Source organism: Psittacula echo (assembly GCF_963264785.1).
Source record: "Psittacula echo genome assembly, chromosome: 4".
In the NCBI taxonomy this organism is placed as follows: Eukaryota; Metazoa; Chordata; class Aves; order Psittaciformes; family Psittacidae; genus Psittacula; species Psittacula echo.
In genome coordinates this window covers 40,722,246-40,748,794 of record NC_137738.1, presented here as the reverse complement: position 1 = coordinate 40,748,794, position 26,549 = coordinate 40,722,246, and the positions used below count along the sequence as shown (strand labels likewise).

Genomic DNA, 26,549 nt, shown 5'->3' with positions numbered 1-26,549 from the left:
ATCAGACATGCAATACTAGTACATTCATTTATACAATATTACAATTTTAGCTTTATTCTTGTCAGTTGTTTCTAATACAAAGAACATACCCAGTTAGAGACTGTTCAATGTTTTAGTAAACACCTGACTCACTTGACAGCAGCTCATATAGCCACTTCTCTATTTGAGGCCATGTTTTCTGAGGGACAGCAGCTGTTGCAGAAGATGCTTCACTATTAGGCTATTAATGAGACTTAATATTCTCTGCAAAAATTATAATTAACCTAGTATGCCACATTTCCTATCTTTGTGAATCAAGTTAAATTTAAATATCTTGGATGTTAATTTTCAAATTCATTGAAAAATGAAAACAACACGTTTTGTCTAGAGTCTGAGATTTTGAACAGTACTTTTCCTCCTGTCCATATTCAACCTTGATTCTAGGCCTCATGACCTCCTCTTGGATTAACTGAAAAAACTCCAAACCAAAAATCTCAAGTTGCAGAGATACAAATCACTGACATTTCTGCCAACAGGCTTCTTCTTTTTTTATGAGGTCAAAAGGAAAACCAGATACTAGGAGAATTGTTGGGTACCCCTTGACACCCTGAGCACTGCCCCTCTCAGGTGGGGAAAGGGAGCAGGACACTGCATCAAAGACAAGATCTTGATTCCCCCCTCCTGTTTTCAGGACTCCTCTTTTTTTAAGAGGCTTAAGAACTTTAGTTCTAGACCCAGACTCAACCGCAGTGATAAATAATTCATCTCCATCTCCTTGCTGAGGACTGGGGTGGACAGCTATGTTTCTTAAAAGGAACAGAATTTTCCATAAGGAATAGAGAAGGTGGTATTTTCTTATGACTTAGCCAAGAACAAATTCCTGGATAAACAAGGCAATCACAGATTTCTCATTCTCTTTTCCACTGTGGGTTATTCTTTAAGTTTCTTTCACTAACTTAAATTCACAGCAGTCCATAACCAACATGCAGACAAAACAACATACTCTTTACACACATAGTCCATTTCCTGGAGAGATAATCAAAGAAAATAAATGAGCTGCATAACAGATGTGTCATATAATGCACCACTGCAGTGATATAGACAGGGTAAGAGCCTATCCAGAAGTCTGCAATAAATCTATCCTAATTATTTCTATGTATCTTAAAAACTCCTATGTATTGAATGCGAGATTTTAGTGAATGACTCACTTGAACAGAAAACTAATACAGATGATATTAAAATGACCTCTAAACTGGAATTACAGCTGACTGTGGTCAGAGATGTGATACTGGAGAGAAACTAAAAGAATTAGGCTGAAGTTATTAAACATCAAGTAAAAAGGGCCAATTTATGTGAATTATGTGAACAGGGAACAATGGATATGTGCGCATGCACTTACATATCGCATCAGTGCTTTCCAACAATCGCATATTCTTTTTGTAAATTATTTCAAGAAATAAATAAATCAGGAGGTATCATTACTTACTGTTTACTTAGAGTGGAAATTAACGAGCGTTTCTTGGAAAGCGCCAGGGTTCAGCATAGCTGAAGACTCTAAGACAGATATGTTCATCCAAGACTGTAAATTACTTATCAGCTGAAGAAAAATAGCAGGAAATGTTTTTTTATAAAAAGATATTTTCTTTTTGAAATAAAATATTACAGTTTAAATGCTTAATTTCCTAAAGTTTTGGCTAAAACCAAAAATTATTACGGTGGATGTGCACTTTTGCCTCTTTGTTTGCCAAGACCAATAGAATTCAATCTTCAAACATGTATTATCAAATGAATTTGCATGTTATTGAACGCTCATTGAACTCTAATATGTAAGTAGTTCTTGTAAAAAGAACATTAGCTCCTTCTCACCTTTTGGGTGTTATTTCTTGTCTGCCACTGTATGAAAAGCAGGTAAAGAAGATTACTTACAGTATTTGAATTTTGGTTATCGGAGACATTTGTTCTTTGAGACAGCTTGTTGGGAAGCCCCAAAATTCAAAACTTTGGAATTCAGATATTTATTTCTCTGGAAAGTTCTGAACAGAGTCAGCCTTGTAATAGCACTTTGGGTCTTGATTTTAAAACCACTCAGTACATAAGGAACTTTACCTATGAGAAGTAGTTCTATTTTTTTAATAAATGCATTTGGATATGGGCATACTTGTACAAACAGAGATTTAGAAGCTAAGGTTGTCTTCAGATTTAAATTGAAATTTCAGCATAAAATCCATTCAGCAATATTTAGATGGAGAGATGTGTTTGAGGTTCACCTCTCTAAAGAAGGCTGTTTTTTTAAAAAATCACCTAGAGCAGAACATAATTGTTTTGCCGAGTTAATCAGTGGATAGCTCTGGATGCCTGTATTGCTTCTCAAACTATTCACTTCCACAAATGTAGAAGCGAACTAAGACATCTCTGAGAAAACAAATATTATAACATTTAAAAATAAATACTGGGGTTCCAACTGTTATTGATTTATTGGACAAATGTAATGAAGAATGTTGGTAAATGTATTTCCTTTCTTCTAAATATAGGAAACACAACATGTTATCTGAAAAAAAAGGTGAATTTTCACAGAACGTTACACACATTTACCTCCATCTGAACAGAAACTCATTTACTTAAAAGAAAGGCCACAGCTATTTTTTGGTCCTGTGCACAGAGAACTACAGTTGTGCAATATAAGTAAAAGACTCTCACATTCTGTATTTGTTTATAGATTTGTACCTTACCACAGCTTTCCTAAATTCAAGGAGGCTAGAATCTTGAATAACATGCTTGATTCAATAGCTTTTGGCAGTCATATCCCTATGCAAAGTAACTATATGAATTACTCTAACGTTGGATCTTTGTAATATTAGAAAAAATTACTGACATTTATCATACCTTTGTATAAAATATCACCTCACATATGAAATAAAGCTTTTAATTGTGACCACATAATGTTGCTAAAAGGGATACAAATGGATGCATGGCATCAACACCTGACATTCTTCAGAATCTCTTTCTTCTTCTGGACAAGAAAATAAAATTTGGAAATCGACAGAATTAACTTTAGGAGTTTGTAAAAAAAATCTAGCAAAAATAAACAAAAAGTAAGAAATGTTGTAAGATATGTATTAGAAAACCCTTAGGGATATACTTCTGAGCTGATTTAAATGTTCTAACTCTAAAGAAACTCTAAAGAAAGGTTCTCTAACTACTTTTCCTTTCCTAAGTCTCTTTCCTTTGACTGAAATTTTATGCAAATGAAGTACCCACTTTGAACATATTCTTACAATTCCCACTGCCAGAAAACTCCCAGAGAAAGAGTGAGACATAAAGCTCAAATACTACTGTTTGGAAGCATAAACATAATAAACTCCTGGATAAACAAGGCAATCACAGACTGCCTTATGAATAGATATTGTGAGTAGAAAACTTCCCAAGGTTCTTCCTGTGGCAGGGGAAGCAGGCCACAGCCAGAACGCTTGGAACAGCCCCTGAACAATCACTGTTCTCCAGCAGGAGCCCTAGGAATGGGTAAGAGGCCCAGGACTGAGCTACTGAACTTACTGTCGCCTCATTTGACTGATTCCCAGTATTTTTTAACTCTGGTCCTCTTGAGTGTGCTCTCTACCTTTTCTCCCATTTGGAGTCTCCTTGGTGCTGGTCAGCTTGCTAACCCTAGTCCTGATACATTTATCTCCTCTTCCATACCCCTACCTCTAGAGACTCCCTAGAGTACAAAACCATTGCATTAGGATACCTTTTTAATTTTCAACACCATAGTTGCTATTTAGACCATGATCCTCCTTTTTCCTGCTATCATTTTCTTTCAGTCTTCAGCTAGTGAAAGCACTGCCTGTATTGTGGTTCCCATAGATACCTGCAGCCAAAGTTTATGCTCTTTTCCAAGTACTGCTGAACTGTTCCTTCTTGGCTTTGGCTTTTCCCTGTCAGACACAAGCTCACCATGACTCTGTAAGACTATTTCCTGTCCTTTAGAATCAGTATCTTCCCCTCAGTCTCTCACCAGCAAACCATTGTGTCACATGGTCTCATCCTTTTCTCTTATTTATTTTCTCTACAGGAGGAAATACACCTCACTGTGTTTCAAAAGCACTAAAAGGCAATTCTATAGATAACAAAAATAAAAGCTGCTTGTAAGAGTGGGTTCATGTCGTACAGCACTGAGAAGCTGCAGGGGCAGGGAGAAGGATGGAAAGGGTGTTGATTTGATTTTACACAATGCAGATATGAAAGGCTAAAGATGCTTCCCAGACTAAGAAAATGGGGATGGAAAGCCTTTATTTTATATTCAACAATTTTAGTTCTGCTGCCCTGCATAATCACATGACAACTCTCAGTCTGATGTTCAAATTCAAATGGTAAGCAATTACCTTATTCCACTATAAGAACTGATTCTTATATCTCACATTCATCGTAATGAATTGAAACTTCACAGAAATTAAATTCAAGCAGCAATAAAGTAAAACCCGGATGCTTGTTATCCATTTCTCTTTTGCTTATAGATCTGTTTACTTCAATCTTTTTCCCCATGTAGTAAGGGAAGCAGTTTGAGTATAACTTCAACAAGACTAAACAGATAAAGCAGAGGGGTATCTTTTTTAATAACATTTTACAAATCTCCACAGCAAGTCCGTTACTCAAAAGAGAAGAGATTATAAAGCAGATATTTTGGAAGGCTTATTAAAAATTATTACAGGAATTGCAAGCCATTCCTTTTTTTTAAGCTAAGGGGATTCACTCCAGTTGAATCATTGCTAAGGGGATCACTGCAGTTAGAATCTCTGTCAACTGTCCTGAACCTGAAGGGTTATTATCACAGATCACTCTTGTATCAGACTTCTTTCTTTCCCCTGCAGGCTGATTTCCTCCCCGTGCACCCCCCAAGGTTTGATGTCACTGAAGTGTGGTGTAAAACTGTAGCTATTGTTGGCCTCTTTACACACTGTTCCTAATTTAACAAACAGCAGTTTAGAAGGTCAAACAGGAAAACAATATCCTAAGAAAACAGCAAGTTCTGTGGCTTTGAAATTAAAAAAAAAAAAAAAAAAAGAAAGAAAAATCAGGGCCAAAATGTTTATCTCCTCGGTTCATGAAGCCGTAAAATAAGTACAGCACTGTGAATCATCTCAAAACTTCAAAGCTTGTATGCCCACCGTACCATTTTAGGGCTATTAAGTTGTACAGCTACTGTACTTGTAGTAAATAGTTATACAAGATTGCAACAGCAGTGCCAAAGATTTCACCCTTGCAACAAAATTTCCTTAAAGCTACACTCTTTACCATGAACTCACTGCATATGCTCGTAATGTCTCTTACCATCTCATGAGCTTCTGCACAAAAAAAATATTGACAATTACACTGAAAATACCATAATTCTTTAGAGAATAGATTTCAAATGATACACACAGTGTAGAAAAGCAAAGTAATGGTTTTGTTCATTTTAACAAAGACCATGAATAAAATTCATTAAACTATGAAACCTCCCTCTATGACTGAATGTGGTACTATATCCCCAATATGTTACATAAATCAAGAAGAAAATAGACATATCTTTCAGGGGTACATGATTCAGAAATGAGCAGAATATTTATTCATCTACACCGACACCTTGCCTACATGTGGCTTTTAGTGATTTGTCCCAATTAAATGGTCAAAGGCTGAATTTAAATGAGTATTCAAAGTCTAGCGCATCACAATCTGTTTACACCTGCCTTATGTGCAGCTACTTGCTATTCCAGCTGGCTGGGGTAATCAGAAGGCACCATTGGTGCCTCACAGAAGCCATCTGGGAGGACTTAAGCCAAATCCCCAGTATGCCATGTAAAGAGCAAGTCCTTTGAGGCATCCTGAATTTTTTGTATATGTCATAGGATTTTTGTACATGTACATGTACATGATTTTTGTTCATGTAATCTGGCAAACCGACTTGTATCAGTGGCCGAGATTTCAAAGGAAAATTAAAACAAGCTCTTTTGCCCTTGGCATATTGTGAATTGCATTTTCATGGGAGAATTTTGTTGTAACCTCAGTTAAAAATTGTGTTATACATTGAAGATCATTTTTGAAGGTTATGCACAAGAAGCTGCCACAAGTTCTTGTTTTCCCAAGCAATTTGTTAACACCACCAAGACTGCAAAGTCAAAGTAAGCAATTTTGAACTAGTGCTGAACAAGTTGAAATAAAGATTTAGACCAATCCTCATTTTCACAATCAGGGCTTGTCTTCAAAGATACCTCATTTTGAAGATTGCCCTCAGCATGTATTTATAACAGATCTATGTCTACATTATACTACACAGTCCATAATAAATTAATTTTCATTACTCCTTTGTGTAGAATAGATTCACTTCTACTCAGTGCATCTTTTAATTAGCTGTTTCTTCTTCCACGTATTTATGTCATCAGAGAGACGGGCTGACCAAAACAATGTCTTTAATAGTTTCCTTGTCATACTCCCTCTTCTTTACAGCCTGCAAAGCAAAATAAACTCAAAAAAATGTCCCTAAAAGTCCTTATACTTATCTATAAGCTGTATTTTTGTTGCATTTCTGTCTGTTAGTATCAATTTCTTCCTCAACAAATATGCTTTCAACCCAGCTACTTGTATTGATTTTTCTCCTTGCTTTCAGCCAGCTAAGTGCCTGCATTCAGCTAAATGAACTTATGCAACGCTTCCAAGGCTTGAGAGGTGGGCACAGGAGAGGCTGTTTCCTGCAGCTGCTTTTTTCTGCTGCTAAAAATCACATATGCTTTTTAGAAAAATATGTTTTTACCCTTGATTCCAAAGCTTGAAACCTTCATAAATTAGCTGAGAAAATATCTGAGTGGAATCCCACAATGCTGTTTCACAAAATAATTCACCTAACAGAAATATATATGAAAATACTCTTTAATTAAGCAGTATTGCATAATTCTTAACAATAATGGCATATTCAAAGGCAACATGCTGTGGTAGTGAAAATATGACTTACATTGCCAGACACATTTCTATAAATGCACATTCATTGCCAGTACATTCCACCAGACGGAAACTTAGGCAAACAGTCAAAGCAAAGGCCCTATTTTTGCAAGTTGACCAGTATTTCTAAGATTTAATATCAGCTATTAAAAGCACTCAACCTTTTCTAGAGACCAAAGGAGATATCGAAAAAAGATTCAAGCACCTAGCTCCAAAATTCCTACTCTCAGAGGACCTGATTTTAGAGGTAGGTAAACAATTGGGCCTGAATTATTTCAAATCAACTTTCTAAAATAGTTTCTGCTTCGGTGGTGCATACTATCCTCCAAGTCACAACACTGAGAACTAGCTAGGTGTACAGCACTTTCAGAATCCCCAAACTATTCATATTCTGTCTCTCCTGCTTTATGACTTTCCTTTGGTATGATTAGTTGTACAATGCCTAATAGACCAAACTGTGAGTGGGAAAGGATTTTGTTTGGTTCTTTCAAACCAAAGTTCATCAGTTTTATATCAAACCTCACCTGTCAAAGTACTTATTAATGCATATGCAGTGTCGTTTGGCTTAGTTTCTCCTCAGGAGCTATTCTGACAACTAACAGGCAATATTTAAATGTAAAATACATTGGATATACACAAATAGATGATAACCATATACATTTGATTTTTTAATTTCAGAAGCTTGTTTAGGAAATGAATGATATATTCAGTAAACCACGCAGGTTTTTTGATCTTCACCAGATGTAATAATCTTGTGATAAGCAGTTTGAGAGAGATTTCTTAATAAAAACCAGATTGTAGTTCCCTGGCGGAGTTGCCTTGTATCTAAACACATTTTCATTAATTACATTAAATTTCAAAATCGAATGTCAAAGAAAGAGAATGGTTTCAGTTGGACAACATAACTGATTTAGAATGTGGCATATTTGTGTTAAATGTAAACTAATGGATTTTAACAGACATAGACTAATTGTATCTCTGCAATCAGTAGAAAGGTAATTTGGATTTATCTGGTTTGATAGTGAATAGGTGTAACACTATGGACATATGCTCATTTTCCAAAAGCATTTTCTAGAGGCATGCTCCAAAGCATACCTAAATTAACAGAAGAACCCGCCCTTGACTTGAACAGGCCTTAACTACTGTGACTTTGTCAAGAAGAAAATTCTCATGTGATTTCTCTGAAGATACGATGAGAAATGAAACACACACAGGTTCTCACTGATCATAGCTGGAGCACAAAAAGTGACTTGTGAAAAGTGGTAAAAAGGGAACCCAGGAGGACTGAAAAAGACTCAGATTTTATGGGTTATTGATTTACCAGGAAAAGTCTTTCCAAGTTTAAACGAAGGAAAAGAGAAAAATGGCACAACTCATGTGTAATGCTGTTGAAGTAATGCATTATACAACCGAAAGCTGTATTAGTGTTCTTTAACATCTCTTCATAAAGCAGCTACATAATTTTGGTGAAATAAATGGCTGTAGTAAAAACGTAAGAGATCAGAATCCCAGTGAATTATAAAGCTACTCTCCGATTTCATTGCTATAAATTAATTAAACCACGTGAATGAATGTGCAACATACATTTAACCAGAAATGTTACATACTTCCCACAATTCTATAGTTCTCTTCCTTTCAAGAAAAGAAGTCATAGCTCAGCAACCATGATGAACCAGAATGATACAGAAAAAACATCTAGTTCCAGCAGGGAAAAAAAAAACCAAACAAACATACAGAAATTGCTATTCTGGCTCTGTTTCTCAGATTCAAAACTCATGGACTACCTGTAATTTATGGTCTAAAAGATAAACTGGTAAATAAATAAATGCTACTAATACTGATGGGCCTAATAATGATGCTGAGTTTATGGCTTACATTTCATACATGAGAATAACCTTTTTTTTTCTTTTTTTTTTTTTTTTTTCAAAAGGGATCTAGATAATTAACATAATTTTATTAAATCCAATTGATTAGATTTGGATTTTAGTAATCTGATTTTACCTTTGGTTTTGCTGGGTTTTATCAAAAAAATGTCCAACATTCTATAGTGTGGGGAAATACCTTTGCTTGAATAAATTTTTCTTCAAATTCACTGAAGTTCCATTATAGTCTTTTATCAACCAATATAACATAAAATTTGCAATTTTTTTTTTACATTTTTTCACTTAAATGAATAATTGGCATGAAAATAGAATATGTAGGGTGAAAACCGTTATGTCATTTTTCTATTGGTTTGTCATGTAGAGACTTTTACAGTCCACTGTGGCTTTTTTTTTTTCTTACCTGGAACTCTCTTTGCCCAGTTGATCATATGCACTAATTCTCTGTCTGCAAGGCTGGTCAACAGGGTCATCATAGAAGCTTCATTGAATGGTCTATTTGGGTCATATTCAGAATAAACTATGGGTGGCTCAGCTTCCAGCAAGGCACGGACCATCTGTTCTGCCGTCAGAGACAGAGCTGGACTGTTCTTCTTGTTATGTTTAACCACCAGTGGACTTGTCCAAACTGTGGGAGCTCGCAGCTCTGTAGAAGCCTCCCCATTCTTGGAATCCGGTTCCTCTTTTTGACGTTTTTGTTTCATCATTCGCCCACCCCTGCGGTCTTTCCGGATTCCTAAAGACACAAAAGAACATAATGAACCTCTTTCCTGAAATATATATGTTACATACACATGGCTTCAGGCAAGCAGCAGCTGCTGTTGGTAGACCTAGGTAGCACTAACTCTTGTTTTATTTTCTGAAGACTTCTTCCTATATGTGGAATCTTACATCAGCAGCTGGAGAGAAAAGCTATTTTAGAAAGTATAGTGTCAGGAATAGCACACTCCTTCCTAAAATTCTTATCAGTTGGGCTTGCACAGGACTGTGGACTCGTGACACTATATTGCTGCCCTAGCCCCACAAAAGGAAGCAGACATTTTTACAGTACAAACTTCAAAGTATGTCCCAACCTCTAGCAGACAACTATTTGATAAATGATCGGTGATAAACTTAATGATCTGGGTGGGCCAGAGGGATCACAGAAGTAGCTCTCACATACTATCCAAGAAAGTTTTCCTCAAGGTGACCAATTATTTTGATAAAACATCATCCTATTACTGACCCTGTGGTCTTCATAATTACATAAAAACCATCCAAAAGAGTTCCAATTACCAATGAGCTTATACAGCAATAAAGAATGCCATATAAGTAGATAAACAGAAGTAAGAAAAGGAAAGATAAATGCTACCTCAGAATCCAGTGTGGGAGACCTACTATCAAAAGGCTGTAATAAGTGCAACAGAAACTGTCTTTGTCATTACTGCACATTTCTGCAATGTGCTTAGTACTGAGTGACCCTGAACCTTGGGATATTATCAAGTCAGACACACCAATTAGAGCAACAACATAAGACCTTACAGTGGAACAAAATCTCCCTTTGTGGAAAGGTTACAAGAAAAAATATAGTGTTAAAGCCCATGTGAACTCTAACCATAAAGGGAAGATTAAGTCTGGGTCTGAGTGGAGGAGGCACAGGCATTTTGAGGCTGAGTGAAAAACTTAAATCAATCATCAAATCAGAGCAGGGACAAGCAAGTAATAAGGAGAGCACACAAGGAATTGAGCTATGAGAAGGCAGCTTATAATGGGGCTTATTCTGGAGTTCTCATGCAATGTGGAAAAGCAGCACTAGTCCCAGTTTGAAAATCAGAAGTATCTATAGATGAGGATGCAAACTATTCAAGAAACAGAGAAGAAACAACAATTTGGAAACAAACAAACAAGCAAAAACAGCTTTGAGAACCGCTGGCACTTGCAAGCAATCAATACAGGTTTTTCTGATGGGTGGAAGAGTTGTAAATACAATCTTTACCCGGCTTTTTTAACACCACAAAAATTTAGACCCTTAGATTCTCAGTCTTTATTAGCAACACGATCTTCATCTCACATCTAATATTTCTTCAAATCGATGTTGGACCATATCAGCAGGTGTCCTTCACTGTCTCAGAGGAACAGAGAGGATCTTTAGATGTGTTTGCCTCCTTCTTTGAATATGGTGGTATTTTCACTGAATTAGTGCTTGTAGACTATACACTTCACATCTAACTCATTCAAAATCTAGTAGGCCTCCTGATTCTATTCTATTAATCTTTCTAGATAAAGCAAGTTTAATAAATCTTTCATCACTCTACTGCTTACCCTCTTTACATTTTCCTGTTCATTAAACTAGTTGTAAGCCAAAAGTCTCAAGTGCATTGCTGCTCCCATTTTTCAGTCAGTAATATCATTTTTTCCAACCACTACACTGTTTCTAATTTGGAGAGGAGGGGGAGAGTCCTGCTATTAAGGAAAAATGCAAGACTTATTTTGGCAAAACATCACCCTAGAGTTATGCCACTGGTAGCTTACGTTATTGCAATACTCAGTAACATGCATGCGCTATCTGCAACAGATATTTTTGTTGTATGCTTTATAAGAATATAATGTTTTTGAATTAAAACTGCCCTGTGAATCATAATCAGACATAATCATGTCAAAAAAACCCACATGGTTTGTACAAACAAAAACATTTGCTAATTTTCTCATACCCCAAATTTTGCAGCTGCTCATCTAGTCATTTCATTTTGAAGAGTTGAAAGTGTTCTTGGGACCTCTACTGTTCAACATACTCAATGGACTCAGAAATGACATAATTCAGAAACAAGATCTTGGGGTTAGAACAATACTATAAAAACATCAGATAAGTTAGTTTAGAAAATAAATAGAAGGCTAGAAATTACAAATAGTGGAAGGGAGGACAAAGCGTCTTCATAAATCACAGATTTTAGTAACTTATGAGGCGCACTAAAATGAACACTGTGTGGAGTTCTATTCTTTTAGATCTCATTTTAAAATGAGATATGAAAAATGAAAAAGGCGTAACAGAAAGACAGGTAAGATGATCCAAAGTGCAAAAGAAGTTTGGTGCATAAACTAGCTAAATTGACAAGGTCTGCTTGGCCTGCAATCCAGATATAAGACTACAAAATCAGTAAGAGTAAGAAGATGAATAAGGTACAAACACTGATGCTTCTCTTCTAATACAACATGGTATCAAATGAAACTACCCCAGGCAAGGTTCAGGACGGACAAGACAATGTTCTCTTTCACATCATTCTGAAACAAAGCTGAAAGTGTGAATTAATTAGAAGTTGCTATATGTTAGAAAGCTGTAGGCTAAATTTGATAGAGAAAAGAATCCATTAGGAATTAATAAACACAAACAAGGCACTTTGGGCTTAAATCTCCATGGCATAGATTACTGGAAGATCAGAAAGGATATTTTTGATTTTGCCTTAGAACTTATTCCAGGCTTGCTTTGTTAAGTAAAACAAGGACTTGATGAGAATTTGATGTAGCAGAGGGAAGGTGGCAAATGTAAGCATATTTTGCTGCTTAGAAATCAACTGAACTCTAAATAAGAAAAATAGTTTTATTTTTAATTCATCTGCATGCTTCCCACTGTCTTTCCTTCACCTTGAAAAGAAGTAGAGCATTGAGCAATATTGAACATAACGAGTTTAGAGGAGGTGTCCCCCACAAATATATTTTTACATTTTTGGGGGGTTTTTGAAAAACTAACCAATCAAGCATAATAAACCTACACTGAATTTTGTAGAGACCAGACCTGGAAAAGAAATCTCTAAGAGGATGCATTCCTTCTGTATCACATCAGCAGCTTTTATGATCACAGATAGAAAGGTCTTTGGATCTGTATAAGCATCATACTCATTAAAGATTTACAGAAATTACTACTAACTCTTCACCTAACCCCTAGATGGACAAGCAACATAGTGATTTTATTATTCATTTTCTTGGACCAAATAGGAGTGAGTATCTCTCAGAAAAATGCAAGTGCCTCCAGATCTCCTTCAAGTTCATCAAATTTTATCTCTTTTAAGAAAAAATAGTGGTGCACAGTCAGTCACTAATTCCAAAAAAGGCAACTCTATCAAGCAGCAATTTCACTGCCAGAAGTGCAATGATCCTGTAAGGTTTTTTAAAATATATGAATGCATTAATTTTATTCCACAGTTCAGCCAATAATACAACCTGAATTGCCAAATGTTATGAAAAATAATATTCTACCAAAAATAGAAGTACTATGTATGTTGCAAAAGCTCTAAAACAATTTCCACTTGAGTTTTAAAGCTACAAGAGCCAAGATTTTCAAAGGCAGTTTTATAAAGCTTCATATGCAAATTCAGTGAGTTGTAAAATGTGGAGGCAGGTTTCAAAACTACTGAGTAATTACATGCTCTAGTCTGTAGAACCTGATCAGCAATAAAATTGCTTATGGAGCATGGAGGCAAGGTTAACCAAATAAAACACGCCACTAGTGTTTTCCAACATCTGATAAAAAAAACCAAACAAACAAAAGCAACAACAACAAAATTATAGAATATGAAAGAAAATAAAAATCCTACTTTAGGAATGCATTGAATGAATATTGATTCTCAGCCACCCAACAGACAGCTTCTCCCTAACTTGTTGCTAAGAACAAAACTCCACATTTATATCGTCAGTATTACATAAAATATTCAAGAATATTTAGAAGAAGAAAAGGAAGAGAGCAGATAGAAAATAATTTTTTTTTGCTCAGTGTGAACCATAGAAGAATGCATTTTAGATTTAAAGATATATGTATAATCTCAAATTCTATTCTACTTAAATATATTTCCTCTGAGCTGCTTTATATAATATTCTTCATTCTCTTTACCATTAGAAATTTTGTAGGAATATTTGTTAAGTAAAGAATGCTTATGTTTGCAATAAATGGGAACAGATTTCAGAATACCCAATAAACTTCTCTTGGCAATAAGACCAAAAAAATAAATTATTATTTGATTAAACTGAAACAGCCAAGATATTTTTATGTCTTTCCTATTGTTTGCTACTCTGGAAATCCTAAACACAACAGCTATTGCTTTTTGTCTTGTTTACAACACCCACCTGCTACCTGTAATACCTACTGTGCTATTTTCAGTCACATGGTACAAAAAATGCAGAAGACCTTCATCTTCTCTTTCCCTCATATGCACAACATTCACTCTGCTTGTTCACACAAGAGGTAGGTTTAAACACAGAAGCTGCATCTGCCTGACACCATATTTACTTGCAGCCTATTTATTAACCCATCTCTTCATGCTCCATTTCAGTTTTGCTGGAGTTCTAAACAGTTTTCCATTAGCTACAAGTGAAAACTATAAGAAACTATTTTTAGAAAAAACTATTTTTCTACAAATAGCAGGTGTGGGCTTTTTTGTGGAGTTTTTTGGGGGTTTTCTTGTTGTGGTTTTTTTTTTTTTTAAGGTTAAAACTCTCAGGTGAATGCAGAGAAAACATTTTTTAAAAATCCCTGGGTTTTTTTGAACAAAATCTATCCCAAAATCCGCAGAGGTCTAGTCCCCTAACTGTGTTTAAGTATACAGATTTTCAGCAAATTGTTTTTTGACTATCTATATCGGTGGTCATCAAACATTGAGAAAGCTCCAGGCACTTTACTTGTGGAGCTCAGAGTCACAAACAAATTCTCCCTGATCCGTGATCTCTTGGCTCACCTCACAAAAGGTGAAACTTCAGCCCTGAGCCATGTCCACAACAGGGAAAACTTTAGACTTTCTTTAAGTTTGTTTCAAATACACCTCTGTGCTTCACCTTGCAAACATTCTGCAAAATCCGTTACTAGTACCATGATACATATGATACAGTGGCAAAAGAAATAAAATTTTGCAATAGCTACGTTAGTCACCTTAGCCCCACAAAAGGAAGCCAGTAAAGGTCAAAGAATGCTAATGAGATCATACCATAAGGTGGTTCAATATAGGTCACACCAATAATTTCTGTATTCTCTAATATTTGAGAATTTCATTTTGCCATCTCTATCAACCATTAATATGCTTTATTAATATACATCATAACTGCACATATCATACAAAGAAATAGATTTTCCTTCAATTTAATTGTAGCTCTTATAGCATGACACACAAGTCACCTGACAACACTGTTCTAGTTGTGGAGAATACATAACTATTTTTCTTTATAGAAAAATATAAGTAGGCAGAATGAAATTACACAAATTGTGAATTTAGGCAGAAACAGTACCTCTTGTCGTGCCATAAGTAATAAGAATGTTGCAGCTGCCATATTTTAATCAGAATATCCCATTCAGTAAAACTGGATCAGTTGAATGCTGTTTATCTTAGAAGTCTTACAACAACATGAAACGAAGAAGATTTAAAATCACTATTTTCTTTCAAGAAATCCAGGTGTTCATTATCATTGCATAGCTGGACCATAAAGGTATATTAACTTCTGAAGCAATTTCTTTTTCTAAATCTCTATCAATAAACATGCAAAATTACAACAATCTCTGCAAGACAGGTACAGAATGCAGATGCTACACAACCAGAAGTGGTGGCACATTTGACTTCAGAATTCCAGGTACATACAGTAAGATGAGACAGTATTTTATCCTAGAAACTGCTATATAATATCTATTGGAAATAGGAGGGTTTATTTCACATTTTATAAACAAATAAGTTTACCTGTTATTATATATGCTTTCAATGTGTATAATTAAGGAAGATTTTGGTTTGCCTCCTGAAGGAATATTTGGGAAAAGCAAGATGACTGGTGAGTGCTCTCAATCCACTTCAGGAGCTGGCATTTGCAGGAGAACGAGGAAGAAGAAGAAAACTTTTTCTTTGCTACTCATTTATTTGAACACTTAGCTTCCAAGGAACTGCTCTGCTGTTTCTCTTTCTAGCCATGGAAGGTAGGGCTGTAGCACTTAAGAATTCACAAGAAAAGCAGAACAGGCAGAAAAAAACTGAAACAGCTAGAAAGAGAATAGATAGAGATCTGAAGGAGAGAACACAACTGAACTGGTGTGGGTAATGGGATTATTTAATTCTTCTGGGATATATCTAATAATCAGCACATAATTACTGGATTGAGAGGTAATTCTAATTGCTGCCTGCATAATTTGTCATCACTTCATACACCTGTAGATGTGATGTACTCCTTCAGTTTAATTACTAGTATCTTTTTTTCTGGTGTATCTTTCTTGTTTCAGAAGGAAGATATGGTATTATATTTTCTGTTTATGCAATGACTGAAACAAATAAATCTATCTTCATGTGTCTTTTCCCTCTAAAAATTTTAACTGCATCCTTTCCTTGCACTTGCTGAGTTTATATTCACTACAGATTTTTAACATATTAAAAGAATAACTTTCTAATCCTTACTTACTTTCATAGGAAATGCCTTGACAGAAACAACTAGTCATTTGTGTCCATCAAAACACAGATTAGGGGCATATTATTTATTTGGGGCTCATGCAGTGAGCAAGCAATAAAATTAAAAGCAACACCTCTACAACCATTGGTAAAAACCTTACCAATCTCATGTTGGTATGCACGTGTGCTTTACTTCATAAATATTTCAATCTTCCAACAATTTCTCTAGCATGTGCCAGCCCTTATGCATGCCAACAAATGAGTTATCTTTTTAACAAAATAACAGCAGATGGTTTTAATATTAGTGTTTACATATAGTCACAATTTGAGAAATGGTACAATAGTTTTCTACTGCTGCAAGGAAAACTTATATTTACTCCAACTGCATTTTACACATAACCTACTTACTTGAGTTACTAGGAAGTCCCGGGAAATAACAAATCCACAAACTGTTAAACCCTGTGCCCCCTTTTTGGCAAAGTACCATCGGAGAAGAAGAGAACCAGAATGCTGTTGGATTAAATTAGTCAGAATATTACAGATCATAGACAAAAATAATCTCTATCACAATATTTGGCTTTTTTTTTTTTTTTTCACCTAACTGCTTAGAAACCCCATAAATGACAAGGAAAATGTTTCACTACTGTTCACTATCTTTTCATTTCCACTTCCTTGCTGTCCTACAGTTCTCACACGTAGTCCGCTCAGGTGGTGATAAAAGCATTGGTCACTGCCCAGGCATGGGCACAAGGATGCAATTTCTGCTCAGAAGTCATTGGCACATAATTTTGAGCTGTACCACTAACAGTATAAGAGCAACACTCTGCAAATTCTTGCAACAGTCAGTGCTCTACAAATTAATCTCCACTTTATACTTGACAGATATTCACGTGGCATTTCAAGCATTTAAACTAGTGGAAACAAAGATTTGGAAACTTGACAAGTCAAAATATAAAGGCAAGCTAAATGCCAGAACTGGAGAACCAGAGTTAGATTCTAGGCAGCAAGCATATAAGCAATATCTTCTCATTTGTATCAGTGTTGTTTCATGTCTTACTGGAACTATTTTGCAAAACAAGTAACTTTTAACCCAGGGAAGAAGCTCCCACTAAAAAACTGTTTGCTCAGAAATGTTTTTAACTTTGAAGATTTTTGTCCTTATTTGCGGCTTCCTGGTAATGCCAGCTTTTCACTGTTTCCTTTCCATTTCGGTTTAGGAGGAAAAGATTCAGAACAGGGCTGGTGGAAACATTATGGGAAAGGACAGCCTTATCCACAGGAAAAGACTTTAACACCTATTTTAAACAGGATTGCAATATTAAGACTTTCAGTTCATAAATAAATTGAAGGAAAAGTCAGAGTGGAGATGATGAGAGTGAGCATGGTGTGGGAACCATGCTGAAACCCCCTGGAGCAATCAACAGGTTTTGGCCACACTCTGAGAGGACAATAAAAAGGTGGGTCTGTGGTTGGTTTTGGAAACAGCGATTGGTAAATGGTTTACCAACTAGCCTTTCTGTCTGGAGCAGCCTTTGAAAATGAAGCACTTTGTCCACAGTTCTGCTTCTCATCAGCAGACCCCAGATGATAAGAGACATTTGACAATTTACATTCTTACACAATGTTGCAGTGTTAATAGTCTATAATTTTGTCAGTTTGTCACAGGAGTATTTCAAAAGTGCTTAGAAACACCTTCTCTTCTAAACAGTTTTGATACTCTTCAAGACTGATCGACCTCACAACGATTATGCTGAAAATTGAGAGAGAGAGAATATCTGGTGTTCTGTAAAACAACTCTTCTTAAGAATAAAACACTAAACAGATGTGATAAGTAAAAGAAATTATAAATATCAAGGCATCCTTCGGAAAGTCAGAGAGTCTATAGTTCAGTCAATGATTACAGTATTAAAGGAGCACGCAGAGAGGACCAGGCTGTGGCAAAGAAGCTGAATTAATACCTTACATCAATGTTCACAAAGGAAGAAACCAGATTTTTGTATGCCAGAAACCCTTTATATGGGGAGTAGGGGAACATTTCTGAAACTGATGTGAGAGTTGTAGAGATTAGAAATCCAAAGACCTCTCTCAGATGTCCTAAAAGATGAGGGATTTACTAAATTCCCAGAGAAGAGTTCAGGGACTCAGTCCAGACTTTGGTGCCATTGGCCGTAGGCCAAACAAAGTGATGGCAAAAGAAATAGTGTGAAGAAGCCAGCAGTTCCCTTATGGGCACAAACCTGAGTGTCATCTAGGCAAAACTGGATTTAGATTCTAAAAGGTGGATGCAAGGAAGGTAGCAGTTTCCTAATGACCTCTTACAGTAATTTTGCTTTGCAGATAGACTTCATTGGGCACGCCTTCGATGAATTCAGTAGTCTTAATACATCATTGGAAATAAAATAAAATCCCACAGCTTTCTTTAAAAACAAGGTCATTCTTGCTGCTGTACATAAGTAGAGGTCAAGAATATAATTACATTCTTTATAGATTTATAACAGATGGAGATTGCTGAAGCTATGACTTCAGTGTAGATACTTAGGTTATAATGTATCTTGGCATGAATATTTTCTCAATGTGATTTTGAGAGATTTGAGATTTTGAAAGCTTTTCTGCTTGGTTCTCTCTACATAAATAGATGATTTGGTCATAGGAAAGTAACACCGCTTTTCAAATTCCAATTTTATAGGCTTAATAAATTCCTTCTTTTGAATATGATTCAGGCAATCAAGCCCTTATTTCATATCCATCTCTCTTTAGAAAATCAAACAGAAATGTAAATTGTGCTGAAAACCCAGGTGTGTTGACAATTAATTTAAGTGCGAAACATTGTCTGAAATCATCTAAAAAAATTAATCAGAATTTCATGTTGAATCTTGAGCAGGCCTACCTCAAGTGACAGAGCTTAATAGCATCATTTCTGATCAAGCTATTTAGACACTCAGTAGTATAAATAAATAACAGATTTGAGTTTGGTCTGTACACTTTGATGTTGTAATTTTTTCTTCTCCTCAGTGGTTAATGACTGCTGTATGGACATATCTGGGGGTTTTTTTGGTTTTGGTTGGGTTTTGTGGTTTTGGGGGGTTTTGTTGTTTTAGTTTTTGTTTTTAATTTTTTGGGGAGGGAAGGGTTTTTTTGTGGGTTTTTTTGGCTTGGGATTTTTTTTTTTATTTTTTTTTTCAAGAAGTGTCTGTCATCCTTTCCCAAGTTGAGGCTTTTCCTCCTCTATAATCAGGACTAACTTTAATTAAGAGAGAGAGAGAGGGAGAGAGAAGGTGCAGTGGTGGGGATGCAGGCACCAGGGCTGGTTCAGCTTCTGGCTCTACCACCAGTTTGCTCAGTGATAAGTCATATTCCATATCACAGTGCACCAGTATTCTTATTATCTACCATGTAGACGATAAAAAATTGTATTTCACGTAAAATATTTAAAGACCTGGTGAAAAAAAAAAAAAATATGTTAACAAACATGCAAATATAATTTGGAGTCTCTAATGACTATTCATAACTCACTGTTTGAGAACCAATGATATACTAATAACAGATGAAGGTGCAAAACATGATTCATCCTAATCTATATTTTGGCATTCAATCTTTGGCATTCATAGCACACATTTTGAAGAGCATCAGAGGACATGTAAAAGAGAAGCAAGAGAAGTTCAACTGATCTGTCATTGAAATGAATCTCACAGTGCTGACATTCTTGCACAAATTATATTCAGTTTTGGCTACAGTAAGTATGGCAACAGTTTCGTTACTGGGCAAAATTTACAGTGAAGTCATAGATATTTCAGGGGTCACAAGAAAGCCTTTACAGAAACCATACATCAACCATGATTTGGAATAGCCAAGTAGTTTTAAGATTGAGTCCATTAGTAGAATTCTCAAAGACAATGAGAAAGTGTAACTGCTATATTTTAGAAATTAAATATATTACTTAGGCTATTGAAGCTATTTGGCGTGATGTATCAGGACTGATACCGCTAGAATTGTACTGTAAATGCCTAACCAAGTAAAGTGTCAGAAACTCTAGTACTCTAGGAATTTCTGAAACTCAACTAAAAGACTGTCTGACCTGCATAGGTTTCTCAAAACCAGTCAACACACAGTGACACCCTGACATACCTATAACATGAACAAGTGGGGGTCAGAGGTGGAGACACAGCAAGGATCTTAGACTTCATTTAAAATTAATCAGCAATTTAAATGTGGACTGTTTCATTGCAGTATCAATTCCCAAGTAATATCACAACTAAAATAACTCCTTACTAGGGATTTTTAAGTATATAAAAGCCAAAAAGCTAATGCAAACAAGTATACAAATATAATTAGGTTTACAATCTCAAGTAAGTGTTCAAGAGTAAAACATCAAAAATTCTGCAATATTAAAAAAAAATTACATAACTAGCTATAGCATAAATAAGCATAATACAGGTTGTCCCATTTCCACCTGAATATCAAAGGTCTTAAACAACCTAGTCCAAATTCAGTATTGAAACTGCTCTGAGCAGGTGGCTTGACAAGAGACCTGGAGTTCCTTCTAGCCCAGATCATTCTGTGCAGTGGAACAGGAAGATAAAGAATTTTTGGCAAAAGTGTTCACAGCAATGGTCTCTCTTATTCTGGGGACAGAACCATAGAATATACTTTGGGACAAATCAAAGGCAACAATAAACTTCGCATGTGTACAAAAGGGGAAAAAAAACATTTCACTGAAAAGTCTGGTTGCAATTCCATCTTCTTTTCCAGAAGGCTGTTCTAAACTCACGAAACTGTTTCAAATGCTGCTAGAGCACATATTTTAAGCCCACCAATTACATCTTAAAAATGTACATTTCCTCATACATTTATCAGGCCCCACCTACAGAGTTATTTGGCTGAGTACAGAACAGTATGTCTAATAAATATCATAAAGGTTGTCCACAGACAAACCAAAATAGTTTCACATTGTTAATACATTTTCCTTCATTCACTAATTCCTATTTTTAATACAGTATTTCATTAAAAGATAATGACATGGAGAACTAGAAAGTCTGGAGCCCTTCCAGTGATTGCATCAGACATCGATTTACCTCTGCTTTTGAGAATGATTTTAATAGCTGTCTAGCCTCTTAGCATGAACAAATCTAGCATTCAGCAAGGAAGCATAGCTCTCTACATTCAAAGACAAAAATCAGCAAGGTCCTTCTCTGAGTGGATGCCAAAGTTGCCAAATGTTTTTTTCTTTTCCCTGTGAAACTTGGTCTTAAACTCCACCAATACTGTCACACTGAATCAGACTGAATTCCCATGTGATTACTGGTAGGTAACTATTTCAAGAGAATGTAAAAGAAACCTGAAAACCTCCAAGCTCGAGATTGTAATCACTATGAGTTAATGAACATTTCTACCGGCACCTGCCATGCAGGAAAGCACGCTGCTACAGCAAACACACACTTGTATTTCCTAGTCTGTACTGCAGTAATTTCTGAAGGTTTCCCAAATACTTTGTGAGGGCAACACTGAAGGGTGTAGGCCTCAAATGCGCTGGAATGCTGTAATTTCATTATCACAAGAAACAACACTCGGAATCTTTTCTCTACAGCATGACATTTCAGGCTGTTCAAAGACAGTAAATACCCCTGGGTCATATACATAATCATCATCTGGATCTAGCATATGAGCACTCAAATCCTTGACTGCCATATTTCACACAACTTGAAGCTGGTAAACCATCAGCATTCAACAACTGGCAGAATTAAGTAAGTCTCAGAGTAGCTAAACATAGACTACCAGGCATATAACTAATATTTCATTAAGGATCTATCATTCAACATTATGACAAACTTTTGCCATAGCCACTAATTCCACTGGCACTCTGTTGCTCTGATCCCACAGAGGACTTGATTAATCTGCTTTGTCACTCATGAAAGGAGGGGAAGAAAGTAGCATGCTAATAATAATTTATTTACCACACTATAAAAATACTTAACTAATAAATAACAATAAAAATGAGGTGATTTTGATTTCAGACAATGAGATCTTTTTGAGCCAAGTCATTAGAAAGCCATTAAAGCAATGAAGAAATGTAAAACTAGATCTGTATTGGAGCACAGATCACCTGGACCGCAAGTATAGTTGGAGCTTCAGGATTGCCACTGCTATAAAAACTCGATTTGGAAGCTGGGCCCCTGCCCTCATCAATGAAATAATAAAACGGAATATAATACTCCAGAATTCAAACCAGAACAGAAACAATCTTTAAGAAAGCACCAGTGGATCACAAACAAAACCAAGGTTACTCTTCCCTGCTATACAACCAGAAGAAAAAGGGAAATGACAAGGAGCTTATTCTATGTGAGCATTTTATCCTCATGTGCAAACAGGGGTGCACAGACTAAGTAATAACATATAATTTTAAGGTCTTTCTGTTTCATTCAGAAAGAGAGATTGAAACATTTGGACAAAATATAACAGCTATAAATTCTGCTTCAGATGCTGACTATATCAGCAGAGATTCTGACATTCCAATTGTCTCTCAAAGCAGCACAGTAACAAATGCAGAAGAAAACACTTGCAAACATAAGAAGAATGAAAATAACTCTTCAGTACTAAAAGAAATTTCTATAAAATGAAAGAACAGTGGAATAATAATAATAAAAAAGGTGAAATTTCCACAGAAACTCATAAATAAATGTTCTCACAGCATAGCTTAAGAGCCACTTAAAGCTTGCATTTCTTCTGAATGAAACTCCAAAACCATATTTCAGTTGAGTCCACTCTATTAAAAATTATATTAATGTTTTTATGCTGTGTTAAGTGACCTTCTACAAGAAAAATGTTAGCAACCATAGCTTATAACCTATGTTTAAAATTAACCAGAGACACTTAGTCAAGTTTCTGGCTAGCTTTCCCCATGTTTACTGAAACTCAATAATTAGTATCAGCTATTGCTCAGAAGTTACATGATAGATAAAATCACAAGTTAGTAGCTTTGAAAATTTACTAAGAAACCTCAGATAATTCAATGCAGAAGGAAAACTGAGATTACACTGAGGGAAAAAAGGATTACAGCTGTTTTCCGCTATGTCTAAATGGAATATCATCATAATATCATCGTAAGCAAATTGTGAAGATAGATATGGAAGTGATATATGACACAACTGAGTATTTTTCAAATGTATGATAGAATTTATACCTTTAAACAAGGCAAATCTTTCAATATGAAAAAAGAGATTATTTAAATTCAAAGACTCAATCAAGAAAACTATGAAATATTAGACAAAAATGTGGACCTGAGTTAATCACAGCATTTTGTGATTCAAGTATGTTGAAGAAAAACGTCATAAAACGGAAAAAACCTCCTAAGAGAAAACAAAAAAAACCCAACCGAAAATATTTTAGAAGATTTAAAAGTTAACAAGATGGCATAACAAGAGTATTCACTTAACCTTTATCCTCCATCTGAGAGAAATCTGACAATCATCGAGTATTACCTAAAGAAAAGGCTTACTGTTTCCCACAGCTATATGGACAATATTGGATAGATAATAGCTCCAGCAGAACCTTGAATGCTTTACTTCATCCCATGTCAACTTTACCTTTCTTGGATATCTTATTTGCAGGGATGCCAGATTTATAACCTGTAACTGAGGGGTCTCAAGATTTTTTTCCCAGACTTCATAAAATAAATATGCTTAGTCTTGCCTATGAATCAGTAATGGACTTCAGTCCACTATTAGTGGTCTTAAAGGAGCAGGCAAAATTTATGTATCTGATCTGCTTGTCTGTAAATTGAGAACTTAGATTAAACAAAACAAAACAAAAAAAGTCCAAACCAAACAAAAACACAAGCAAACCAACCACAAATTTCCATCTGCTTTTGACAAACACCAGATACTATAACACAGAGTAGAAAGGCACATATCATAATTGATCCAAAGTTATGTTACAAAAGAACTCTGCCATAAGAACACACCATAGCAATTGTTAAGTATTGTCATGTATTTCTAATTTTGCCTCTAAAAGTTAAATACAGGGTATATAAATAAAGGAATTTTATTTACTTTAAGGATCTTAGAGATCACCTAGTTCCAGTCCTCCTGTCATGGGCAGGGACATCTTCCACTAAACCAAGTTGCTCAAATTCCCATCCAACCCCGCCTTGAACACTGCCAGGGATGGGGCAGCCACAACTTCTCTGGTCAGCCTGTGCCAGTGTCTCACTACCCTCATGGTAAAGAATTTCTTGCTAATATCTAATCTAAATCTCCCCAATGACAGCTTAAAGCCATTCCCCCTTGTTCTGTCACAAACCCTTGTAAAAAATCCCTCTCCAGATTTCTTGTAGGCCCCATTTAAGTATTGGAACAGTGCTATAAGGTCTCCCCAGAGCCTTCTCTTCCCCAGGCTGAACAAAACAGCCTCTCTTAGCTTGTCTTCACAGGAGAGGTGCTCCAGCCCTCTGACCATCCTCAGTGTCTGATTTTTCTTCCCTGGCATCAGTAAACATAAGTTTCAAGAAAGTGGCATTTTTCTGTTTTTATAAAATGAGTGAACCTTTAATATTGTTGGGTGAAATTAATTTACATATAAAATGTGTGCAGTACTGGCATAGAGGAATTGTCTTTCCCTTCCAGAATTTGCAGAAAAAGTATTACATATTCAGAAGTTTATTTTCATGAAAATGGACTGATCTGAGACTACCAGTGCTTTTCACACTGAACTGCCAAATGCTACAAAACCTTGGGCTAAGTTTCATTCATCATGATCTGGACTCTACCACAAGAGACCAAAACCGTAACAAATTAAAAATATTAACAGAAGAATCGTAATTCCATTGAAGTCAATGTTCCTATTAATTTTGATGCAAATTTGGGCAAGATTATTAACATAGTATTTGGAAGGTTTTTATTTTTTTATTTAACAGCTTTTTGATTTAATACACTTCTTCTCAACCAAATCAGTTGCATCCTCCTTTAAGAACCATATCAGCTGTCCAATAAATTTAAAAGACAAGGCAGACACCAATGTTGAGGATTTGTGGATTGCTGTGTACATACCACCTTTCATCATTCCTACTTCATAGCATTTTCTCAGTCGGCAAGCCTGGCAACTCTTTCTTCTGTTCTTATCGATGGTGCACTGGTTAGTAGCTGGACACATATAGTCATTGTGCCCTGTAAAACCAGAGGGAAAGTAAGGACACAGTTATACACAGACATAGCAAAACTCCCTATAACACCCTCTTATTTTTTATTGAGTATTTAGTACAGCATCTGACATCTCAGGAAGAAGTTAGGGTTACATCATAGTCTATCATAACAGTACTGACATGGATAATGAAACTAACATCTATGCACAATACATTGAATCAAAAGTTCTTTAAAAGTACTATTAAAAACACAAACCACCCTTGTAGACAATTAAAATAATGAATAGTTAAAGCAGTCAGAAAAGAAGATAATTTAATATGAGCAAATCCCTTGGCTTCTTTCTGCTTAGACTGAGAAATACAACGCCATCTGGTCCATGTGCCTGTGTTGATGTTTAACCAATAGACTGCACAAAATGTTAGGCATTTATAGAATTAAAAAGGCCTATGCACAGACCATTTTTTGATATCTACTGCAGTCTAGAACAATTAAGAAACAAACAGCAACAACATTAAATAGAAGCAACAACCACTAATTAATTTTACTTCAGTCTATTTCCCAATTGCATATCTACTGATATATGTGAAAACCATTTGTCACAACAAATTCTTAAATTATCCCATGCTGCAACCAAGTTTGGTGCTGATACCTTTGCCTTCAGAGCTCCACTTCCTCATTATTACCCTCTACAGCTCAACTCTCATTACAAATATTTTCAGCATACTATAATTTGTTACTGGCCACAAGCCTCTATCCCAATTTTCTCTCACAAAATGTATGCTTCAATCTGCTATAAAATTCTTTTCCAACCATAGAAAAAGTTTAGCAAGGACAAAAAAGACTATTCAAAATGATCTTATTGGTGCTCTGCATTGATCTAAACACAGAGAAGTTACAGCATACAAAGAAATAATTTTACTGCAGAACTGTTTGTTCCTTTTTTCAGGTCAAGGGATCAGTTTGAGGTAGAGTAGGGTTGAGGTTTGACAGAGGCCTTGGTCTCATCAAATCATCTATCCTTGACTAGAAATTAGAAAACAGAGTAAAAATTACTATCAGATGACACCAGGAACATCTGCTCTCTAATTCTACATAACTGGGATATAACCTAAATAAGCAGCCAAACTGTAAACTTGCTAATATGGTGATGGCTGACTACACACTGTCTCAAATAGACGGAATTATTATTTCTTAGCTCTACTCAACAG

The 26,549-nt window shown here is 35.6% G+C and overlaps 1 protein-coding gene across 1 annotated transcript in view; it reads right to left on the bottom strand.

The window, feature by feature from the left end:
* Window positions 1-26,549, bottom strand: part of ESR1 (estrogen receptor 1) — a gene marked incomplete at both ends in the record, with an annotated part of 109,063 nt that overhangs the window by 39,867 nt on the left and 42,647 nt on the right. The window contains 2 exons of the mRNA XM_080615883.1: window positions 9,229-9,561; window positions 25,249-25,365. Coding sequence (XP_080472009.1) covers window positions 9,229-9,561; window positions 25,249-25,365 — 450 coding nt within the window. The remainder of the gene's footprint in view (window positions 1-9,228; window positions 9,562-25,248; window positions 25,366-26,549) is intronic.